Below are 24,685 nucleotides of genomic sequence, written 5' to 3' on the forward strand. Positions count from 1 at the left end.
TTTAATCTCCAGTGGGCTGACTCAGAATTCATTTTCCATTTGGAAAGCGTTCTGCCTCTGTGTGCTTGTCCGTAGCATTGATTAAGGGGGCCCTGGTGGGGAGGAAATTATGTTTGGATTGTATTTTAACACTTTTGTTTTTTACACTCTGTGCTTTTCATTAATGCACAGCATGGTGGGCTCCTTATAGACTTCTACTTGAAGCTTTGGTCTGATTTGTCGGTTAGTGGTCAATAATTCATTTCATATTACAGTTTCCGGCTCAATGCTACTTTACAAAATCCAGTGATGGCAGCTCTATTGAACTGGAGTTCTCTTTTATTTTAACTGCAGTATGTAGGTTTTGACACTAAAATGAATTGGAAGTTTGAGGGACATTAATGTAACTTAATGGTGTTTGGGGGTGGGGGGGCGTGAGGGGCGGGGGGGTTAAGTGGTTGTACCATGACATTAAAAGGTCTGGTAGTGGTTCACAGCCTTATTAAGTGGCTTTCATGGCTGGAGTGAGAAAGGTGGTGCCTTCCTGCTGTGAAGTCATGGAGGCACCCAGGTGACCAGTAATAATATTCAAATGAAAAGCCAGCAGTAAAGGTAACTTACTTATTACTTAGAGTGCTCCTGTCCCAGAGCCAATGCTGTCTGTACCAAATTAGTTACATGCCCATTACAGTCTTTTTCTTTTGACTTGCATCAAATTGGTTTAACAGGGAAAATGTCACTGCATTTCTGCCCATTGGAAGCCTTACCAGAGGTCACTCTTCCTGCTTGTGGGTCTCATGTTTCGCTGTCTTTTGTCATTTTCAGTGTGTTCCCAGACTTTCTCATGTTGAGGGGAAAATTCTGCCTAGCCAATATGTTTTTCTGTTCTTTTGCTTTTTTTTTAACCTAAAATGGTGATTTTCAGCCCTGGTCGCAACAGTACTTTTCATGCATCCTTGCAAAATATCCACCTGATTCATCTGGTTCCAGGGTTGATGATCATCAGGTGTGCTTTTCTGCTGGGGTACTACAAAAATGCACAACAGAAACCTGTCCTTTGAAGGCAATCGCATGAGTGAAATAAGAATAAATATGTAGTTTATCTGCAATGTTTCTTTTATATATATATATATAAAAGTGTGTGCGTAATATGAGTATTAATATGAGTAATAATATGAGTATTATTGTATTTTTATACAAACAACAGTCTTCAGTGTTTTTACATGTGTACTAGTGCAGAAATTAATAATACCTCCCATTTTACTTAATCAGAATCATCAAATAGCCAATAAATAACTAGTCAGAACTAGTAATTCACACTCAAAGCAATTAGTTTTTTGGTTTGTGGTAAAAGCAAGATATTTTCACAGTGAGCAACAAATCGTAATACAATGATCAGTGAACTTAATCACAAAAAAGCATGATGAAACAATCTTATCAGCCGAGAAAAAGATTCATTCCAACCTATTCTTCATCCAACTACACCTACCGCGCTCGCGCTCGCGCACGCGCCTTTGGCCTTGCATGACCACGTTTACAGTGCGCGAGGTTCTTTTACCACATGTCCCCCTATCCAAAGCGACTTATCACAAAGAAATCTTCCAATCAATTAATGGTGTAATATCAAACAGCACTTTGGGGCTCGCATCGCCTGGCCGAGAGCCCTCTGGGGATAAGCCAGTTCATAAAGTCGAGTAAACGAAAATCCCAGTTTTCTCTGCAGTATTCTGACACATTTAAAGTATCCATGGACATCATCTTGGGCAATAAAAAAGTCATTATCTTAACATGGATTTAAACAAATCTATACGGAAGTGATATATTTGGACGTCCATGCACAAACACACAGTTGCCAACATAAGGTAAGAATATGAAAGTTTACCGGGTCCTGACCGACGTACGTGACACCTGAAATCAGTGCCTTTAGAGGCACTTATCTACGTTTGAGCGGATTACCGGGGCACCTTCCCGTGGCCGTGAAGGAGCTTTAATGAATTGCGTGTCACACACTCGGCAATGTGGCGACACCTTCTTCCATTAACCCCAATACTAAAAACTAACGCCCGCCATGGCCACGGCCCAAATGAACGATCCGCGCGGTTCGTGCGTGTGGAGTTCTCCGAACTGTTGGCACGCAGCCGAAGTTCAGTTGTTAACGGGACCGTGTAAGTGCGCCATAAAAGTTGTTCGTGCTCGTCCGAGGCACATCAAGGTGTGTTGTAGGGCAGCCGGCTCACATCGGCGGGCATGCGGGAGACTGCTGTCTGCAGGCAATTTGCAGTTACCGGCGATGGCAAACTTACGTGACCGGATGAAATATTCCTCCCACGTACAGACAGCTTTAATGCCGCGTTTGGCTATCTGAGCAGCAGCGACTGTGCTGAGCCCTTGTGCTGTATGCACGCAGCTTGTAGAGGAATATGCATTGCACCCATGAAACAAGGGAGACAGTCCACGTCCTTTAATAAGCTGAATATGAACAGGGTAAATATTCAGTCCAGCAGAACTTCAGGAACGTGGACCTTATATTCAACCATATAAGCAAAGTGGTGCATTGACCTTTGTTAATAGAGGAACGGTTAGATGTCTCACAATTTACGACAGGACTTTTAAGGGCCAGGCTTACTGACAATAGTTAATGAATATAATGTAGCTTACGTCCCTAAATCTGTTTCAGATATAGACCACTATACGTTGAAACAAAAAGAAGATGGCTATTATTGTAAATGATTGCCAACAGATGTTAGGTCCGTCCGCTTGGCTGGCGAACTGTTGTACAGCGTAGACATCTAGTGGCCGCGTGCGTGAACCAGCGGGAACCAATTAAAGAAACGCACGAGAGAACGTGTGAGATCTTCCAACAGGGTTCCTCTCTTCTTCTCTTGGCTGCCCTCAGCCGTGCACATTTTTCGTTGTCTTCCTTATCGAACACCTCTGGTCCAAATTGTCAGCTCATTAGCAGAGTGCTTGATGAGCGGAAACAGCTCGTCCGATTGTGGAGATATGGACAGAGCTGGTGGCCCCCAGGAGCAGATCTGAACAGCACTGGTATAAGCAAATAGTACTGCATTTAAAGTCAAAGCTCACCTTTACAATATATATTATATTAATATATTTTATATTATACCTTCATAATACTTGTATGGTATAGCAATATGAATACACTTTCTACAGACCTGTTTGAGTCTTAAGTCTATATATATGAGGCCTACACGAATTCGGAATGAGCAATAATGTATTTAATAAGCTCAGCTTTTTAATTGCTTGCTTTGTTTCAACGCCCCGTTGTCGGCAGGTAATTCAGTAGGCCCAGATAAAGGACAAGTGGCCTTATACATATGTAAAAACGTTTTTGAACAATATTTTACTGAGCTGTAATGAAAACAGTTTAGATTCAGCACAACCCCTCCTGTCTTTCTTTGAAACAAGCCGAGCATTCATCCACTCCCGCTGCAGACTAAATCCCTCAGGAGATTTCTAAGCTACTTTTTTTTTCTCGAGGCTGCGCAGCCGAAAACGATTTTCTGAATGTTACGTTTGTTCCAAACAGCCAAGTACAATGTGGATGGTAACGTGGACTGTTTGGAGTGTGTGCACTGTCCTTTCCTCCACGGTTTTTGGCGAACTGCATCAAAGGTACGTCGTTGTAAGTGGCGCTTGTTTAGATCATTAACTTTGCCCACACAACTCAACCGTATGGTTATAGCTTGCGTCTTTCCATTTACTCCTTCTAATATCTACATAATATAATGTCCTTTGTGCGTTTCGTTTTGTTTTAGCGCCTACTGGCAGATATGTATATTTTATCATGCATGTCCCGTAGGCCTGTAATTGCGTGTGGCGGAAATCTAACCGGAGAAGCGGGGTTTATTGTGAGCCCAGGGCACCCTGGTATCTACCCGTCTAATAACAAATGTGTTTGGAGAATTACGGTAAGGATTATATTCAGTCACTAACTGGCGTTTGGAACAACAGTGATCACGCCATGTGTCCCACAATGACACTTTTTCATCATATATACTAGTTAACGGACCCATGTCCCTCCTTACTGACAGACATCACTATTATTTTGACCATGAGTTTCTTTTTCCTGCAAACACACTGTCCGCAGGTGCCTCGGGGCCGGGTAGTGTCCCTCTCATTCCGCGTGCTGGACTTGGAGAACGACGGTCTGTGCAGGTACGACTACGTGGACGTGCACGACGGACACGTGAACGGCCAGCGCCTCGGCCGGTTCTGCGGCACGCGCACTCCTGCTGCGTTGGTCAGCAGCGGCAACAAGATGCACGTGGTGCTGGTGTCGGACGCCAACACGGCAGGGAGCGGCTTCCTGGCCGCGTACGCCGCCGTTCATCCCAATGAAAGAGGTAATCTTCTGCTACCAAAAAACACACAGTTCCTGTCTAAATACAGACATGGGGCCCTGCCCTGTGCTGGACTTCACCCATTCCGTGGAAGCCTTGAATAGCCTCTATATTCTGGACGGGCACCCGCTGTTTGCTGTAAAAGTATTTTTGCGCTGCAGTTTGTCATGTCTCTTGTATGCGTAATGCTATTGGTTTTGTGATTAATGCTATTAAATAAATAAACGCTGTTAAATTATATAATTGATAAATGCTTTGTGGACCTCTGGGCGCTAAAACTGACCATGAGTGGAAGTTGAGCGTGTTTGCGTGAATTAGGGAGGCGTTACTGTGGCGGCCGGTTGGAGGAACCGTCAGGAACCCTGCAGAGCCCCAACTGGCCGGAGAGAGACTACCCTGTAGGGGTGACGTGCTCCTGGGTCATCGTAGCAAACGACAACCAGGCAAGTGTTTTTCCCAGATACTGGACGTTAAAGAAACTGTTCTGTGACTGAGAGGAAGGGTCCTGGAGAAGAAGTCGATGTGGAAAAGCAAAGAAATTAATGATATAAATGAAAAATAAATAATAAGAAGGAAAGCTAAAGTAAATATTGAAAGTTTCTTTGCACTGCTGGATAATAATAATTATTTGACTTGTTTATCTGTGGGTCTTCCAATTAAGCGAAATGCACAGTAGGGCTTCTGAGGTCAACACACTGTTTACATGGTAGAAATGGAGTCAACAGCTCTGTAATTAACTGTGAGTCATTATCTCTGCTCAAATGTTGTACATTTTTAAAACCGAACAGGCCTGCGTTGTGATGTACCTTCAGTGTCTCAGGGTCAGTTGGGCATTGGCCGAATCCACCACTCTCTTTCTCTCTCTGTTATCACCGTCTTAGACCATCGAGCTGAAGTTTGAGAAGTTCGATGTGGAGAGGGACAGCTCCTGCCGATATGATCATGTTGCTGTTTATAACGGGCTGGAGACAAACGAGGCTCGCAAGATTGGCAGGTTTTGTGGAGACAGCCCCCCCACGTAAGAGCTTCACCCTTTTCTCTTCTTGCTCCATGGTCACTTCAAGGTCCCGCAGACCCTCTTAATACGCTCAGTATCCCGAACTCCAGTTAATGCCAAAGTTTGAACTGGTCACATGGCGTCAGCGCTAAGCTACGTGATGTTAAATATGACCTTTCTTTGGTTCAATGTACACTCAGAAATGCCCCACGCGGGACGCTTTTGACTTTTGATGTTGGTTCAGGTGGTGTATTGGAGTGTCTGACTTCAATTTTGTCTCTGTCCAGCGCAATCATCTCCGATGGCAGCCACCTGCTCATTCAGTTTGTCTCTGACCTGAGTCTCACGGCTGACGGCTTCATAGGTCATTACCTGTTCAGGCCCAAGAACCCAAACAGTGCACTCTCCTCCACCACGACTCCACCCACTGTCACCACTACGTCACCCAGCGGTTCGTACCCATGGCTAAGACAGCATATTATGGACGTAATACTTTATGGTTACTTTATGCCTTTATTGCTGCAATTGCAATATGCTTTGCAACACATTTAAAAGTGAAACTTTGACCAAAAATATTTTATGTTTGTTATATCCTGTGGATCATTCATTAATGCATATGGAGAACTCTTATCCGATAGGTTAGAGATTACTCAGGAGATTCACAGCACAGAAAAAAACAAATGGAGGCGTCATTTCCTCGTTGTCTCATTTGCATTCTATGATATTAATATTTCAAAGGTCAGTATTGCAGTAATGATTAACAAACAATGTATTGAACAGTCCTTCTCTTGTTCAGCTCACCCTGTACCATTTGGTGCCATTAGTATGAATTTGGCTTCGTTACGCTCTTTGCATGTGGAATATATTAGCTTCCTCAGTGAGGGCCATTAGTTTGGACCATCCCTCTGTCATGTGGCCTCTTATTCTTACGCATGAGTGCATCAGCTCACTTTATAATCACTCAGTGTTGTGAAATTATACTGCCGTTCCCCACTGTGGTGATAATGATCTTTCTTCCCAACAGTGCTCACATATTCTGAGGATCTCTGCAAGCAGAAATGCAGGAGGACTGGAACAATTGAACGTCATTATTGCTCGAGTAACTTTGGTGTGTGGGGAATTTCTTGGCACTTGTTTTGTTTTTCTGTGTTGCTTGTCACCGATTTACGCGTGTAAAGTTCTCATTTGAGGAGAGCTTCATCTGATTGGCTGTTTGATCTGTTGGAGAATTGTCAGCACGAGTCCTAGCATGTGATATGTATGAGGTGGAAGGTGAGCGAGGGTCTAATGTTTTAAATAGGAGGCAGCAAGAAGCTTCTGTGCAGAGGAAACAGCCTCTTTGGTCTTTAAGGCAACACACAGCTTCCAAAAATTGGATGTTTCTACTGAAATTCAGTTTGCATAAATTTGTTGATGGCAGTGGTTATATTTCTTTCTAGTTATAGTTCTCCTGGCTATATAGTCTTTTTTTACAATAAAAGTAAATCCCTGTACAAAGAAAGTTAAATTCATCATGCATATTTTGAAATGAGTACATGAGTGTTCATATTGACATGAGTACACTAGGGCATATTGTCTGATGGAGCATGTGTGAGTAACCAGTGTATGTGTGTATATACAGTATATATGTATAACAGACTCTGTGTATACTTGGAGTGACCTGAGTGACACCGAGACCCACGTTTTTCTCCTTGCAGTGATAACGGGCACACTCATCTCGGCGGCCATGCGGGGTCGGAGTGTGCTCGCAACCTTCTCCATCACCAGCCTGCATAAAGAAGGAAACCTGACTGTGCAGCAAGCTGGCAAAACCAGGAGCATCAGAACACTCATCCTCTGTAAGAAGTGTCCTCTGGTCAGGAGAGGTGAGGCCAGTTTCCTACATCTAAACCCGAGGGCTTCGTCTCAAAGCGCGACCGTGACCGACGGAGAATCGACAGCCGTGACGATCAGGGAGCCGAATTTCTCAGGATAATGCCGACTGGCTCTTAATGAGCGATGCTGGCACTGGTCTGTGAAGTTTCCCTTCAGTTATTATAACTGTCAGCCTGGTGCTATATCAACACTGAAGGGTTTAGCGCAGCCGGTGCCAAGATCCGTGTGAATGCGAAGATTCCAGCTTGCAGCTTCAAGAGTTGCTTGGCTCCGTCTCCGTCGGTGAGATATTTAAAGCAGGGCGCGCCATTTGCAGCATCATGGTGTGTAACCCGAAGCTTGTTTTGTTTGTCTTTCTCCTGCCTTGGGCGGAGACAGCACGGCTGCTTTGAGACGGCACACTCGGTCCTCGTCTCGTTACAGACGCCGCAGCGTATTTAGCGTAGGAGCGCGCCAGTGTCAGCACAGATGGAAAGTCTGACAGCCGTGCACAGCCATTTAGTTTCGAGAAAGAATATCTAAAAAAGCCTCCAATGGTGGGATTTGTTTTGAGAAGTGAGGATAATGAGGGGAGGTGGGGGGGAGGTTGTGTTTGTCATGGGCCGTGGAGTATTTTTGCACGTAGATGTAATTTTGCTCTCATTCTCTGCTCTCTATGAAAATGTAATCTTACGATTTCAGCTTAAAAATCTGTGTTTGTGTATGTGTGCATGTGTGTGTTTGTATGGGTTTGTTGTGGTCCTCTAGGCCTGAACTACATAGTTATGGGCCATGTGGACACACAGGGACAAGGCATTGTATCTCCTCATAACTTTGTGATGGCCTTCAAAACCACAAAGCCCAGGAACCTGGCTGTGATGAACGATGTCCGCTGTTAATGGCAGGAGGAGGGCATCATGGATTTTGGACAATTAATATTTTTGAGACATCATGCTGGTGAACCTTCAAATACTTTATTGCTTTTAGGAAAGACTGAGGTCTTCACTTTTGAATATTTCCACTGAAATGCCAGTTAGCTTTAACCCCAGTTTATATTTTTATTTATGTCTGCTGTTAATTACAGCTATAAAATGCCAGACCTGATCTTCTAGATGTACACTAAAAGATTTATTATTTTGAGTCATAAGTACAGTTTTGCTGTAATCTATTCCTGGACTGGGGTCAATTCATGTCTGGAAGGCATTGTTCGTTGTCTTTAGGCATGTTTGTTTCGGATAATATTTGTTTGAATGTGTTTGAAGATAATTTTGTCTTCATAATAGTAATGTCTTTTTTTTTACTTTTTGGTTTAATGGGTGTGTGATCTCTGGTCTTGTGACTTGGCTATCCAAGCAGGTCCAACCCTGACTGTGGGAAAGTGCAGATTCAGATTCATGGCCTCATATGGATTCACACAGCTACAAAGTGCTGAAACTGTAGAGATGAAAATAAATACTCAAATAAAAGATCATCTTTTGCAAAGGGCGAACCACTGCAGAACACAGAGGAGAAATAAACATCCCTGCATGTTTAGTTGAATCAGGTGAGTTACTGGTTGGTCTCGGACTAACTTCAAGGATCGTGTTAGGAATCTGGTTGAGGTGTATACATGTGCGTCCATGTGATGTTGGATCAGCGTTTCCAGTAGGCAGATTGTTTTCAGGAGCTTCCGAGGTTAAAGGTGAATAGAAACAAAATGAGGCATGTTACACTTTTTTTTTTCCTAGTTTTATATTCAGTCTTGCACTTTGGGCAAAAACAATAAATGAAAGTTTAAAATAGTTGGTGTCTGATTCCATATGGTCTGCATTAAGTAATTACTGTTCATCAAACTTTTGTTAACATTACATCAGCCTCCTATAGTCTTATTTTGAGAAGTTCCCCTGTTTTAATACTGAATAATTATACACTTCCATTTTACAGTTCTCTGTCCTGGAGTTCACGTCTACAGCAGATTGTTCTGGGCACTGTGGATGTTACGGCTGACTGCTGTCTTTTCGTTATTAGATACGTTAATACTCTAGATCAGAATTAGGAGGACTTTTTCTCACCAAATTGAAATGCTCCAACTGCGTGGGACTCTTCTCGGAGCTGGGCCATGTGGCTGTGGATCCTGCCCCCCGAGGTGGTGCGGAATGAACTCCGTGGGGTGTTTGAGCGCCCGGCTCTCCCACACCCTCTCGCACTGCTGACATTTCCCAATCACTTCCAGATTCCAGCTCCAGCACAGAATTCCCCCCTGGAGGTTAGCCAGGCCGGCTCCAGTAACAGTGGCATAGGGGAACAGGAATGTGTTTTGGATTATCCATTTCCTACAGCCTAAATGGAAGAGGCTTAATTGCTTCTCTTGGTTTGGACTGAACCCATTAGTCTGATGACTGTTACTAATTATGCTAATTACTAATTATGTCCCCAGACCTCCAAAGAACATTTCAGGCTTTTATATTGATAGTATGATTCCTTGAAAAAAGGGGCCTTGTTAATAATTGCTGAAAGTACATCAGCATGTTCTGAATAAAATGCCACGTGTTATAATTAGGAAAACTGGTCCTGATAGGATAACCATTACGAGACGGCATCAGTGGTAATCAGGCAGAGCACACTGTGATCTTTGCATACTGATCATTTTAAATGGCACCCCAGTAGGTGGGGTGTAGACATTCACTGTGGAGAAATAACTACTCAACAACTGGATACACACATTTTTAAATGATCAGGTGTTTAGAAAAAAACACTATTTTGACAATCATTTGTCAGTGATTGTCACGTCAATGTAAGTCAATGGAATTTACAAACACTATCAAATAATGAAGGGATAGATTGAAACAAAGCTCACAGTTGACAGAAAAAATGAGATTAGTAGATGTTTACACAATCAGCATGTTTAGCGCAGAGGAAAAAAACTGAGAAAAGGTCAAAATGAGGACGTTAATGAAAGGAAGCATGTCACGATCATTCTCCTGCAGTAAGATCCACTCCGTTTCACATTCACATTTGTAGAAGAAATGCTGCTTTAAGAAATACTTCAAAGGACAGGACGCCGAAAGCAATCTGAGGGTGGTGGTGGTTGTGGGGGAGGGGCGCAACGTGAAGGAGCAACAGAAATCAAAGAGCATCAATGTTTCCGGCAGGTTCCTCTGGGAGATGTCAGCCCGTCACCTTGTTCAAACTCCTCCCCATCAAGCATGCGAACACGGTCATCACCATCTTGGGGTTGACCTCCACGAGGTCGTCGGGCAGCGCGTACACCTTGGCCCCGATTTTTCGTGCCAGGGAGATGGCGTACCTGAGCAGGAGACAGAGCGCCGGGGAGTTACCAGGAGCTTTTGTGGCCCGATCTCTGATTGGTCGATTGTGAGCTGCGTGCGGGGGAGGGTTACTTTGCATTGGTTAGCTTGTCCTCGGCACTCAGATTCCCCTGCTTCACCATCTCGCTCTTGATGGCGCCGGGGGCAACGGTATCAATCAGATCGATCACTGGGTAGCTGGTGCTGATCGATTTGTCCTTAAAGGATTGCTCAGATTTTAACATGAGGCCGGATAATATTGCTACTAAGACATTCATTGCATTGCATTGCAGAATTTTACTGAAGAGCTAAATAGTATTTTGCGACACAGGCCTAAAATCAAATGAATATGAAATCAAAGGTTTAAAAGCTTGGCAAAATGAGAAATCAAATAGAGGAAGACTGTACCTCCTACCTTAAAGCTCTTGATAAAGGAGTCTTTACCTCCTTCTTGCAAAGTGCTGTTCACCCAGTCAATAATGACCTGATCGTTTACTTTTTCCCCATCACCAATGTCTGACAAAACTTTGACTGTGTACCTGTACATAGCAAAGGGACAGTGTGCCACGGTTAAGGGGCAGCAAAATGTACTGTAGCTATTCAGATTTTTCAATCAAACAATAGAAAGACAATGTAACAGCTCTGTACGAGTCTCGTAACGGTCACACTGATATACGTAAAAAACAAAAACTAATTTGCTCATATCAGAGCAACATCTACCACCATGCTGTTACCATGTAAGTGTCACAGCTGTGTTGAGAACATTCTCCCACCCATAACATACTACGAGTTCTGATTCTGTTGTCAGAAAGGTGTAAGTAAAGAATATGGTGCTTCACCCCAATGACAGGTGTGCCTATGCAGTCAGTGAATGTAAATACAGGTACACTATATTGCCAAAAGTATTGGCTCACCCATCCAAGTTATCAGAATCAGGTGTTCCAATCACTGCCATGGCCTCAGGTGTATAAAACTAAGCACCTAGGCATGCATACTGTTTTTACAAACATTTGTGAAAGAATGGGTCGCTCTCAGGAGCTCAGGGAATTCCAGCGGGGATGTCACCTGTGAAACAAATTCAGTCGTGAAATTTCCTCGCTCCTAAGTATTCCAAAGTCAACTGTCAGCTGTATTATAAGAAAATGGAAGTGTTTGGGAATGACAGCAACATCTCCATGAAGTGGTAGGCCACGTAAACTGACGGAGCGGGGTCAGCGGATGCTGAAGCGCATAATGCAAAGAGGTCGGCAACTTTCTCACAGAGTCAATCACTACAGACATCCAGACTTCATGTGGCCTTCAAATTAGCTCAAGAACACTGCACAGAGAGCTTTGTGGAGTTGGCTTCCATGGTGGAGCTGCTCTATCCAAGCCATACATCACCAAGTGCAATGCAAAGCGTCGGATGCAGTGGTGTAAAGCACGTTGCCAATACCATTCTCAATACCATTCTACCAACTTTGTGGGAACAGTTTGGAGCTGGCCCCTTCCTCTTCCAGCATGACTGCTCACCAGTGCACAAAGCAAGGTCCATAAAGACATGGATGGCAGAGTCGGGTGAATGAACTTGACTGGCCTGCACAGAGTCCTGACCTCAACCTGGTAGAACACCTTTGAGAAGATCTACAGCTGAGACTGAGAGTCAGGCCTTCTCGTCCAACATCAGTACGTGATCTCACAAATGTGCTGGAAGAATGGTCAAAAATCCCCATAAACACACTCCTAAACCTTGTGCAGTTCTAGCTGCAAAGGGTGGACCAATGTCATATTGAACCCTATGGATTAGGAATGGGATGTCACTTAAGGTCATACAGTATGTGAATTAAGGAAGGTGAGCGAATACTTTTGGCAATATAGTGTACGTCTGTTAAGGCGGATCTTGAGTGTATTTCCTAGTTTAACAGAGACAGTATGCAATATATTTACAGACGTACCTTCTCATGAGTTGCCATACCAACGCCAGGGTATGCATGGAACTGCCTTCATTGATATTTTCACCTCCGATTCCCACCAATGAAAACTTTGCTTCCTTTTTGCCCAGTTCTACAGCATAATTACAGTTCTCAAGCTATAAGCAGACAAATGTTGGGGTTATTAGCATAATTTAAAAAATGCTATTTTAAAATTTGTGATAGAAAGACACAATGCTCTTGGATGTTCTTAACAATGGTCTATCACGAGAGCATTTCCTTTGTATTTCCTTTGAATTTGTTGGATTATAAAATTTTATAATGAAAGCCTGAAGCCATAATGACAGAAACAAATTTATTACGTGATTTAGCACATTTGTAAAGATTCACCAAAGAGGTAAGAGTATTTTTGAAGCATAACTCAGTTTGGTCAATACTCTTAAATAACCAATAAATATTTTTTACCACCAAAAAGATGCAAACAATATTTACAAAAGGGATTATTATTTTCTTTTGTCACATAAAGTGTAGCTCACATGAGATTAAATTGTTTTCTAGTCATCAAATTCAACAGTTTTTTCTCCATTGAGTAGGTCCTTCACATTAAAGGCTATGTTTAAAACATATTTAGCACAGAATCTCTTAAATAACTAGGCAATTACGTGTCAGTATAGTGGCTGTTTCATAATGTGAAGAAGGGTTACTAGAAAAATTACTTATTCACTTTTTCAAAATGTGATTATGTGTTGAATTAACCACTGAGTGGTATGGCACTTCTGATGCAGTCTTTGGATAATAAATATATGAAGAATTAATATGACCATTAATTATCTAGTTCTGTTATATATATAAGACAAGAAGTGACCTGGTCACCCCTGGAATTTCAAATATTCCATAAATGTGTGAGTAGAGGAGAAGGTTATTACAAAATGATATTATGATAAAATGTTTATGCTGATTTTCTTACGTTTTGACAAAATTTTCATTGTCACAGATACTGAGTTTAAACCTGCATTGTAGAAGTATTTCATCTTTCTAAACTTTATTTTGAAAAGTATTTCTGAGCTTAGATAAGTATTGAACAACTCTTCTGATTCTGATTTCTATGCAGTATTGCTTCAAATTTCAAAGTGTCACTTCAATCCATCATTTACATACCAACCTTTTTCATTTTGGAGCCAAGAACCGGGAACGGAGGTCTGTTGACTTTCCTCCAGTCAACGGGCACCTGAATCCGCTCATACAGCTGAAGGACGATCAGGCCGTCCATCAGATCTCTGAAGATAAAACGGATTAGCTTATGGAGCTAAACTGCAATTCTTTTAACTGTACCCCGAGCTGTGATTGCTTCCAGGTTCAATTATGTGTTATGGCCCAATTAAGTGTTATGGCAGCCTTAGGACTTGCTCAGAGTATGACATTTCAGAGTGGGGTAAGATTATGTATTAAACAGCAATGGAGAATGGAGGTATTCGGCTCTGGGCCTTGAATTCAAATCTGGCTCTGGGTTTTGTGATCGTTGGCAGTTTTTCATGTCACAGCCCTCTTACAGAATCATCCAGATTTTCCATCTTCCCAGGACTTGGCTGACATGAAAAGTAGTTACCTTTTATTTGAGGAGCTAATTAACTGTTCAATAATTTCCCAGGGATTTCAAAGTCCAGGATTAGATTTGAACTCGAGGTCTGGAGTTACCAGTGAATGCTTCCGTTCTTGTAGATGTGATCTTAGCAGTGTACCATCACGGTAGTTAAAAAATATTCTACAGTTCTACTGTACACCATAGCAATGCAAACCAACACCAGCTCACATATGTATATATATATATTTCATATGAATGTGCTGCAATGAGTTCAGGTGTGGTATTTGCGGAGCACATTAAGAACAGCCCTGAAGCATTCCAAGAACTGTTCAAAAGAGACGAGCTGGAAATTACAGCAGATAGGATGTCAAACGAAACAAGCGGTTGACTCGTTCGCTGTCTGCAGCTGATCTTCCCGTGCAAAAAGATGTACACACTCCACCTTTAAAAAACGTTACTTGCTGCATTACCCGTAGAGATGATTGACGTAAGGATGAACTCCAAGTGAATTCATCCAGTTCCTAAAGGTTCGGTCCTCTCTCGATTCTCCTGCAGAAATGAACAGGCATGTCACCGTCTGTCACCAGGATGGTCACCACGTGCACACCACAGCAGTGGTCTGGCTGAGAGTTATCAAACGCAAGGAGGAAGTGAACAGAGACATTCAGTGTCTTCAGGCGCCCTATTTCACATGGTAAACGGTGTGGAACACGGCACGCTACTCTTTGCACTGCACACATGCTTCGTTCTGAATATATGCTCTGAAATGATGATGTCATACATAATTACATACCCACATGCAGTGACCTCAAACCCCTGTACATTCATTCTTGGGCACATAAAGGCACTGCACAGTAACCCTTTGGCGAGGTTAAAGTGAAATAGAAATTAAGTTGCGGATCTCTTGGTCTGTCATAAAACCAAGTTTGTGCTGCAAAATTCCATTAGTATCATGGGCCACTGGGGTGATGATACAGTTTTTCAGAATCAGTTTAGCACATTTCTGCAAAATACAGCTGAGACTCTTAATATATTTGATCTGGTCTTTGTAAAATGTTGGAAACACTGTTGTAAGATAAACTGTTACACCTGTGTACTATAAAGAAGTACTGCATTAGAGTGATTAAGACATGACACTTTTGGAGGAGACAGTAGCAGTGTTTACCTCTATACAGGAATGCTGTTTCATCCACTGAGCTGTATACACAGATATGCACTAATTGCTATGTTAATCAGTCTGAAAGAATATAATGTACTATTTCTCTGTGCAAAATACTGATCCTGGTCACCTTTTTAGAATGTTGACCTTAGCTTGAAGAAATGTGCCAACATCAACAAATTAAAATTTATAAATGGAGGCCATGATCCACCTCTCAGCAGTTACTGGGTATGCAATTCAACTAAATAACCAAAACAATCGACAAGCCATAAAGGTGAACAAACAACACCGAAAGACACAGTGAAAGTTTCATGGGTTATTACTGATTGGCATTATGAGAAATAATTTAGTGTACAGTAGATGAGAGGGAGTGAGGGCAAAAAGCATGCTTCTTAGCACGCAGAGTGAACAGTCGCTTAGCACAGTACCTACAATGGGAGGGGTTAGGTCTGGACGAGAGGGAGAGAGGAGAGATACCGTGAGTCCTTCATAGACAGACACGCGAAGGCATTTGATTAGCCATAGCTCCTTTACAATACAATCATTGACTTAACAATGTTTAACTGTGGTACTGACGTCAAGAGCAGCTAAACACTGGAATTAACTGCAGTGAATAACTGAGGAGTCCTTTGAGTTATATTATTATGGATAGCTATGACAAAAAAAAAACACAACACAAAGGTGCAGATGGCCTGTAGGCCTACATCTACTTTGGTCTTCACTTGTTATTTTCAAAGTGGGGCTTGAACGTGTGTGAGGTGCTAAAAACGTGTGGCGGTCGCATACATTAAAACCCCCTCAGCCTGCGTTAGCGTGTTGAAACTCACCCTCCAGAAGTGTGAGGTCGATGCCGTTCATCTTGGGTTTGCCCAGGGCGGGGAACATGTTGAAGAGGTTCGCCACAAAGGCCATGTTGAGCTTCTGGTTTCCAGCCACCACATCCTGCGGGGTGACGAACTGCCGACAGTCGAGACGCGCCGCCTGGCGTAGCATTAGCTCCGCCCTCTTCTCATCGTCCCGCTCCTATGGAAGGTAGAGATATATCGGCCACGACTATTTTCTTCACACCCCTCCCCCCCCCCCACTAAGATAATGTCCCCCATTTTCTTCAGTGTTTAACACATTTAGACTTTGTCATTTACCTGCACAGAGCTGAAATTTTTCATATTGTACGATGCAATTCAGTTGAAGTGGTTAGCTTATGCATTTACAAACACAACACAATCATTTGCTATAATATACTAAGCAATTATCTGTTTTTTGGGTGAGAGATTAAAAGAAACCAACAAACTCCAACAATTTACAAAACATAAGTATGTTATAGAGCTGTTGTTATAGAAAACAACCTGAAGAATGCAGAGATTCCCTGAAATGACAACTACAAGTTGTATCGTATAATATGTGATCTATAAACCTCCCCGTTAAGTTGCTGTTTTACTTTCAGTTTGACATTTTATGTCTCCGATTCCCGTGAATCAAAGAGTCAGCATAATAGATCTTGATTCAACATAGACCAACCGCACAGAATGGAGGATCTCGCTCTCACCGTTATGCCGGACATGTCGATGGCGATCGGGATCTGGTCATCTTCATCACCTTTAGGGGAGATCTGATCAAGCAGGTGGAAATAGGCCCTGGAGTCCTGCAGACCAAAGGGGGACGCAGTAACAGTGTAAATGCAAGGGTCAGTTAGGATTATATAAGATCACGCTCATTTGTAAACAGCTTGGAAGAAGCTGTTCCTTAACTGGCACTTGCATGGCAGCTAAACTGGATTTTATTTGCTCAGTATATTATTATAAATTATGCAGTATTTAAAAGCTCTTATGTTAATCTATGATGGGCCATGCCGTGTGAGTCATTAGGTAGGTTACTGTGTCTAAATCAATAATTTTAAACCAATTCTTCATTGTTAAACAAATGACTCTGGACTGCAAGCAGTGCAAAAAACTGCTGTCTAGAGTAATAGCACCATGTTAAAGCTGAACAATTAGATGTGTTTATGTCTGCGGAATTATGCATGTGCGGTTCTGGGTGTAACACTGTAGTTCACTTAAACAGAGCTCCTACTTATGCAGCTTTAAAAAATGACATTAATATAATTTTGAACTGCAGACACCGCAACTTTTCCTGCACCTGGATATGTAGCAATGAGCCATTTATTACTATCAGTAAGTGACAGAGTGCATGAGTGGTTTAACCCCCGAACATCTTTATAGACAGTCACTGGATTTTGTGGGTAAATGGAGGCAGAATAATTGTGTGCAGTCAGTACATTTCCTGGCCTAACTCACAGTACTCTTGTCTGCTTGGTGCGTGTCACACTTTGTTTTATATTATCACAGTGGAGTCTGTTTTTATTGCCACGATACACGGAGACTAGAATTTAATTTCAGATGCTCATAGTGTCAAAGTAGTGAAATCTAAATGACAATATTCCCAAATTCTGGTAAATGCACAAACAAAGTCACTTGAACTGTGACTGGTTGAGAAGGGATGGCGAGGGTACCTTGATGTCCTCGCTGAAGTTTCTGATTTGATTCCAGCCAGCAGCATCGAGATGATAGTTCACCCAGCGCAGCAACAGTTCCTCGGGAGACATAGCAAGCAGGTGATCCAACTCTTCAGACTCACCCAGGAGTGCAATAAGAGCTGTTCACACACACGCACGCACACACACACACACACACACACACACACACACATATATATATATACACACATGTAGAGGATGGGAAATGTACAGGAACCTTTACTTCTAAACTTTTCTAATACTGTGTTATGTTTGGTCAGTAGAGCCTCTGACCAATAAGAGCTTTTGGGAGGCGGGACAAAAAAAGAGGAGAGAGAAAGGAAAGGGGAAGAACGGCGTGCTGATAAGAGCGATAAGCTGCATTTTTTCCTGGAAAGAAATATAAAAAAAAAACCCCAAACTCTGAAGAGAACCGAAAGTGTTCTTCTAGTTGTTTCAAGAGTACAACCGGACTTTCACTACGAGAGAGCCCAGTCTTTTTCTGTCGCATGCAGAGTGGTGCGTCGGGGGAGAAGGGAAAAAGTAGTGTGAGCAGCGTGCGTGAGTAGAGGGGAAAATTTTTTTTGTGTTTAATGTCTCCCTGAGTTGCAAGCGAGACCGTTTGGTGCATTTTTTTGCAGGTGTTACGAGTTTGGGATTACGTTCAGTGACGCAAAGTTGGGCAGAGCTTGTGTGTTCGTTCATTAAGCCTCATGATACTTCTGTGTTTTTTTAGTTGAAAAAGAGGCATAGTCCGTTCGTGTTAAGACGACTGCATACTGTTTTTTCTGCATTTATCTGGAATTTTTGCTCCGTGTACGGTTGTCACTCTGGCGGACTGTGGAGCTGAGCTGCAGGTCGAACAGGAGAAGAACTGTTGAGAGTTTAATTTTGCCGCGAGTGACTGAGAGAGCCTCATGTGGGGGGGCCACTGCCTGCGCCATTTCCCCGTGTATGTGGCCGTGAGTGAGTGTGAGCCGGAGCACCGCTGCTTCTCATCTTCTGATCCGTTTTAAAATCTAAGGTACCCTGCAACACAGACATCTTCCAGCATCTGTCCAAGTAATACAGACTGGCCACCGTCATTTAAATTCTCTAAGGAAGGAGTTTTTTTTGTTATTAAGTGAGAGACTGAGTTATTACATTATTGGGAAGAGACTATTTTTTTTTGTATCTGTTGATTCAGTATAACTGTTATTCATATTTTTGAACAGTTTGGAGAGTAAAGCAATTTTCCAAGTTCTGAGGTTAAGGGTGCGTTACCATACTGTGAATCATAATATTGTTGTTCGTTTCTGTGCTAAAAGGGAAGGTTATATAGGCTTATTTTTATTTCATTCTACACTGTATGGTCATTGAATATATTTTCTTTATTATTTTCCTGGACTCAAACAGAGACACTTGAACTTAAAATATATATATATAACTGAGAATAAATTGTCACACTTGTTTCATCTTTGATCGCCTACTTCGGTTGAGTATTTACCTAGGGGTAGGGGCGTCTCTCCTTCCCTGCTAGATCTGGGAGGCGGGTCTAACACAACACCTTTAGTTCACATTCAGATTGTGTTTTACACTTCAGGGGGCTACCGTGGTACTGATATTTCCTGAAGCCCACCTCACCACCTCTTACATATTAACATTCATTCTCTAATGCAGCCGGGGGGGCACAAACATACTTGCTAAGGCGAGTATTGAGACTAAAATTATCAGGAGTGGGGACACAGATCCCGGCACCTCCTCGATTATCCTAGGTAAAGTACTGGAAGCTTATCCCCTACTAGGTGGGAAAAAAACCCCGCTTATATAAATTGGCGTCACGAACAGGATAGACTGATAGCACTTAGCAGTTAATTTTACGTCCCGGGTTTACAAGTTGTCACCATGGCGGAGTTGGAGGAACTTAGGAAACAGTTCGAGGAAATACAGCAGAGGTTTAATGATCAGGCAGAGGCACTGGCACAGGCTCGTAGTGAACAAAGAGAAGCACTGTCATTGGCTAAAGCTGTCATTGACCAACAAACTGTCTTACAGAGAAACCCAGCCACCATCTACATTCCCAGAGACCGAAAGTTACCAGACTTTAGTGGCTGCCCTACTAAACCTGGAGACCTGAGTGTTGAAGAATGGATTGCATCCATGAAGTCTGCTTTCCAAGTGATGAGGGTTCCTGAAGAAGACCAAGTAGAGTTTGCAAAACAGTACCTGAAAGAGGAAGCTAAACTCACAGTGAGGTTTATGTTGAAGGGTGAAGAGTCATCGGTAACAGACATATTTGATGCTCTCTGCCAAACTTATGGTGACAAGGTCCCAATTGGCACAAGACTCAAAGAGTTTTATGACCGAAGACAAATGCCTGGAGAGACAGTGCGTTCTTTTGCATATGATTTGCAAGAGAGACTGTCGAGGATTCAACACCGAGAGAAAGACAGAGTTCCTGATGCAGAAGGTGTGTTAAAGGAACAGCTGGTGCTGGGTCTACGGGATGACTTCCTCAGGCGGGAGATGAAGAAACGCCTCAAAGATGAGGAAAGGTTGACTTTCATTGAATTGATGCAAGCCGCCATTACATGGTCAGAGGAAGAAGAAGTGCACAGTTCAAGTGAACCAAGAAGCAGTGCACGCGCAAGAGGAATTGTAAATACCACAGCAGCGACCGATAGTACTAAGTCCTCTCTGACGATGGAAATGTTGCATGAGTCCATTCAAAAGATAGCGGCTCGCCAGGAAGAACTTTTTAAGATCGTTCACAGTAAAGAGAAAGCTAAATCTTCATCCAATCAAAACAAAGTAAAAGTTGAGCCTTTAAGAGATGAGGAAGGCAGATACATCTGTTATAATTGTGGTGAACCTGGGCACACCAGCCGACGCTGCCCCCAGGACAGAGAGTACAGGCCTGGAAGCCAACCCAACAGGTATGAAAGAAAAGCACTGGACACTGAGAAGAACTCTGATACACATACACAAGAATGTACAGGCTCATCTGTGATTAGGAGCCATGCAGCTGACTGGGCTGGGGCAGGTGTTGTCAACCCCCCCAGTGAAAGTGCATTTGGAGACTGTCTGACAATAGAGGTGAGGATTGCTGGAGTGAAGACAAAGTGCCTTCTGGACACTGGATCGGAGGTGACTACCATCACAGAGTCACACTTTAGTGAGAACTTTGGGGAGCTAGCACTCTCTTCTGCCAATTGGGTCCGTCTCACCGCAGCAAATGGCCTAGACATTCCGGTGGTTGGGTGTTTGGAAGCCGATGTAGAGTGTATGGGAAGGACACTTCCTAAAAAGTGTGTGTTTGTGCTCACAGATAACAACCCAGATGTAAAGGAGATGAAAGGACTCTCAGGAATCGTTGGGATGAATGTATTGAATGAACTCAAAGACCTCTTCATAACTCCAGGGGGTGTAGGGGCTCTGGGAAAACATCGCTGTCGTCCTGGGGAAGCTAAGGTGCAGAGGGTGTTGGCGGACATTAAGAAGGAGGCAGAGGCTTTGGGGAGAGGTGACAAGATTGGGTATGTAAAGGTAGCTGGGAGACAGGTGATTACCATCCCTCCATTCAGCGAACGCATCCTAGAGGGCCGTTGCCGTATTCCGCCAAAGATGAAATGTCCAGTTATAGTGGAGGCTGCACCTAAAGTAAGCATGCCTAGGGGTCTTCTAGTCGCCAATGTACTCGCTAAGACTGCAAGTGGTAAGGTTCCCGTACGTGTTCTGAACTCCACAGGGAAGGCTGTGAGACTTATGCCACGATCTAGATTAGCCACAGTGTGTAGGCCACAAGAGATCCTTACAAAAGAGCTTGTGGAATTTGAGGAGAAGGAGGGAGTACTGCATGTCAAAGCAGTACAGCAAACTCAGGCCTCAGTAGATGAGGGTAGTGTAGAACAGCTAACGGTTCCTGTCCAGACTAGTTTGGAAGGACTAACCCATCTTCAATGGCAAAAATTAAACACTCTGTTGACAGAATACAGTGATGTTTTTTCAAAGAATGACTGTGATTTTGGGTATACTACCGCTGTCACCCACAGTATTCCCACTGGAGATGCCCCTCCTATCAAGCAAAGACATCGTCGAGTCCCACCTCCAATATTTCAGGAGTTCAAGAGACACGTGCAGGACCTTGTATCACAAGGAATCCTCAGAGAAAGCTGCAGCCCATGGGCTTCACCTGCTGTAATTGTTATCAAGAAAGACGGCAGTGTGCGCTTTTGCTGTGACTACCGTAGATTAAACCAAGTGACCTGTAAGGATGCTTACCCACTCCCCAGAGTGGAGGACTCCTTAGATGCGTTGGGCGGGGCGCAGCTGTTTTCAACTTTAGATCTGACTGCAGGTTACTTCCAGGTGGCCATGAGCGAGAAAGACAGGGAGAAGACCGCGGTCACAACGCCATTTGGGTTGTTTGAGTGGACCAGGATGCCGTTCGGTTTAGGCAATGCCCCCGCCACGTTCCAGCGACTAATGGGAGTAGTTCTGGGTGACCTGACCTTTGACATTCTGCTGATTTATCTTGATGATATTATAATTTTCTCTCAGGACTTTGACAGTCACTGTGAGAGGCTGGAACTTGTATTTAAGAGGCTGAGGCAGCATGGCCTAAAGCTAAAACCTAGTAAGTGCTTCCTCATGAAACCAGAGGTGAAGTTCCTGGGTCATATAATCTCCTCAAAGGGCATCCAGGTAGATAGAGAGAAGATTCAGGCCTTGGAAACTTGGCCTGTGCCCAAAAGTGCTAAGGAGGTGAGACAGGTCCTCGGTTTCATGAGTTATTATCGGAGATTTGTCCCTGGGTTTGCTCAGATGGCCCGACCTCTTCATGCCTTAGTTGGAAAAGGGAATAAGGGCAGAGTAACAGAGCCATTCAGATGGGGTGCTGAGTGCCAGGCAGCCCTTGAGAAACTGAAACAGTGCTTGACGAGTCCACCAATCCTTGCCTATCCAGATTTCAACCGGCCTTTTATACTCACTACAGATGGCAGCCTTCTGGGTCTTGGGGCCGTATTGAGCCAAAAGCAAGGGGGAACTGAACATGTTATCGCCTATGCAAGCAGAGGCCTACGAGGATCTGAAAGGAATGACAAAAATTACAGTGCCTTCAAGCTGGAGTTACTCGCCCTCAAATGGGCGGTGACTGAAAAATTCAAGGAATATCTGGTGTACTCCAAGTTCACTGTGGTCACCGATCACAACCCATTGAGATATCTGGAAACAGCTAATCTAGGAGCAGTCGAACAGCGTTGGGTGGCCCAATTGGCTGAATTTAACTTTGAAGTGTGTTACAAGCCGGGCCGTCAAAATACAAACGCGGATGCCTTGTCCAGGATTCCCACGAGGGAGGAACCCGAAGAGGTGGACTTAGGGAAAGACTTCATTCGGCTGAATGCAGAGGAGGTGCGTGCGTGTCTCTGGCCGGTGGCTGAAAAGGGAGGGGATGAGCCAAGCACGCCAGTAGCACTGCAAGCATCAGTAAGGAGAAGGGTAGTTGGATTTAACTGGAGTGAGATCCAAGAGCACCAGAAAGGTGACCCAAATATAGAGCCTGCCTACCGTGCTGTGCTGAACCGTAGAAAGCCGAGTCCAGCAGAACAGCGGCATATGAATCCAAAACTTCGACGGCTCGTCAGGCAATTTGACCGTCTAAAGCTCCAGAAAGGTGTGTTATTCAGGACCATCCTTGACCCACGGGACGGAGAGGAATTCAGTCAGCTGATTGTTCCAGAGATATTGCAGCGACAAGTGTATGAGAGTCAACATGAGCATGGAGGCCACTTTGGAGAGAGGAGTACACTAGGCCTCATGAGGCGGGGCTATTATTGGACAACCATGACTAATGATGTTCACACTTGGATAAGAGAATGTAAAAGATGTACTTTAGCAAAGGATGTGTTCCCTCGGATCAGGGCTCCTATGACTTGCACCAATGTGTCGGCGCCACTGGAAGTGCTCGCTATGGACTACACCCTGCTTGAAAGGTCTGCCGGAGGATATGAGAATGTGCTGGTCCTAACAGATATGTTCACTCGGTACACGGTAGCTGTTCCAACCAAGAATCAGACTGCACTCACCACGGCAAAAGCCCTGGTGCAACACTGGTTTGTCTACTATGGGTGTCCAGCCAGACTACACTCTGATCAGGGAAGGTGCTTTGAAGCCAGCGTCATCAAAGAACTGTGTAAGATCTACAGTATAGGCAAGAGTCGGAGCAGTCCTTATCACCCAGAAGGCAATGCCCAATGCGAGAGGTTCAACAGAACCATGCACGACATGTTGAGGACACTACCTCCCGAGAAGAAAAGGAACTGGAAAGCGCACCTTCCAGAACTAGTTATGGCCTACAATAGCCGTGTCCATTCATCCACAGGCTATTCCCCATTTTATTTGATGTTTGCAAGAGATGCTAGGCTGCCTATGGATGTGTTGGGAGGAAAAGATCTCGATGACAGCGATGTTGACAACCTGGATGATTGGGTGAAAGCACATCACGAGAGACTAAAAACAGCTGTTGAGGTGGCAGGTGCAGCTTCACAGGAAGTCTCGTGGCGAAGAAAGAGGGCTTATGACCGTAAGTCATGGGGGGCACTTGTCAGGCCTGGTGACCGCGTATTGTTGCGCAACCACACACACAGGGGTAGAAATAAAATCCAAGATAAATGGGAACCCCTACCATACATTGTAGTAAGACAAAATCACGCAGACATGCCAGTTTATACTATTCGCCCAGAGAAGGGAGGTCCTACTAAAGTTATTCATAGGAACCAACTCAGACATTGCATATTCCCAACAGAGCCACGACAGCACATGTCTAGACGCAGAACTATAACAGACATAGACACAGAACATCCTGATTTGATATGCCTTCCAGCTGTTACACTTGCACCCAATACTGACACAATTATGGGGCATGGGGAAGTAGACGCTGTAGGTCCAGTTAACCAAGAGCAGGAGGAGATCAATTCAGGTGATGATAGTGTAATTGAGCCGAATGTTACAGACGACTCAGACACAGAGAGTGAAAGTGTTTCTGAGCCGAGGCGATCA

General features: G+C 43.7%; 2 protein-coding genes across 4 annotated transcripts in view; one reads left to right on the forward strand and one right to left on the reverse strand.

Annotated features, from left to right (window-relative positions):
- The first annotated feature begins 3,003 nt into the window (after nucleotides 1-3,003).
- pcolce2a (procollagen C-endopeptidase enhancer 2a) lies at nucleotides 3,004-9,064 on the forward strand. Its single transcript, XM_076972670.1, has 10 exons — nucleotides 3,004-3,027; nucleotides 3,530-3,615; nucleotides 3,803-3,911; nucleotides 4,091-4,346; nucleotides 4,662-4,786; nucleotides 5,225-5,361; nucleotides 5,628-5,791; nucleotides 6,365-6,448; nucleotides 7,038-7,205; nucleotides 7,963-9,064. The coding sequence occupies exons 2-10, from the start codon at nucleotides 3,539-3,541 to the stop codon at nucleotides 8,091-8,093; spliced, it is 1,251 nt and encodes a 416-aa protein (XP_076828785.1). The 5' UTR covers nucleotides 3,004-3,027; nucleotides 3,530-3,538; the 3' UTR covers nucleotides 8,094-9,064.
- Nucleotides 9,065-9,802: 738 nt separating this feature from the next.
- Nucleotides 9,803-24,685, reverse strand: part of pls1 (plastin 1 (I isoform)) — a 23,844-nt gene continuing 8,961 nt past the window's right edge. For 2 of the 3 annotated variants that reach the window (XM_076972668.1, XM_076972667.1), the window contains 10 exons: nucleotides 17,642-17,784; nucleotides 16,679-16,774; nucleotides 15,960-16,155; nucleotides 15,561-15,581; nucleotides 14,444-14,522; nucleotides 13,554-13,668; nucleotides 12,416-12,549; nucleotides 10,897-11,020; nucleotides 10,575-10,699; nucleotides 9,803-10,480 (listed from right to left, as the gene is read on the reverse strand). In XM_076972668.1, coding sequence (XP_076828783.1) covers nucleotides 10,342-10,480; nucleotides 10,575-10,699; nucleotides 10,897-11,020; nucleotides 12,416-12,549; nucleotides 13,554-13,668; nucleotides 14,444-14,522; nucleotides 15,561-15,581; nucleotides 15,960-16,155; nucleotides 16,679-16,774; nucleotides 17,642-17,784 — 1,172 coding nt within the window. In that variant the 3' untranslated portion in view covers nucleotides 9,803-10,341. The remainder of the gene's footprint in view (nucleotides 10,481-10,574; nucleotides 10,700-10,896; nucleotides 11,021-12,415; nucleotides 12,550-13,553; nucleotides 13,669-14,443; nucleotides 14,523-15,560; nucleotides 15,582-15,959; nucleotides 16,156-16,678; nucleotides 16,775-17,641; nucleotides 17,785-24,685) is intronic. The other variant, XM_076972669.1, reaches the window with a different exon arrangement.

Source organism: Brachyhypopomus gauderio, chromosome 14 (genome assembly GCF_052324685.1).
Source record: "Brachyhypopomus gauderio isolate BG-103 chromosome 14, BGAUD_0.2, whole genome shotgun sequence".
Lineage (NCBI taxonomy): Eukaryota > Metazoa > Chordata > Actinopteri > Gymnotiformes > Hypopomidae > Brachyhypopomus > Brachyhypopomus gauderio.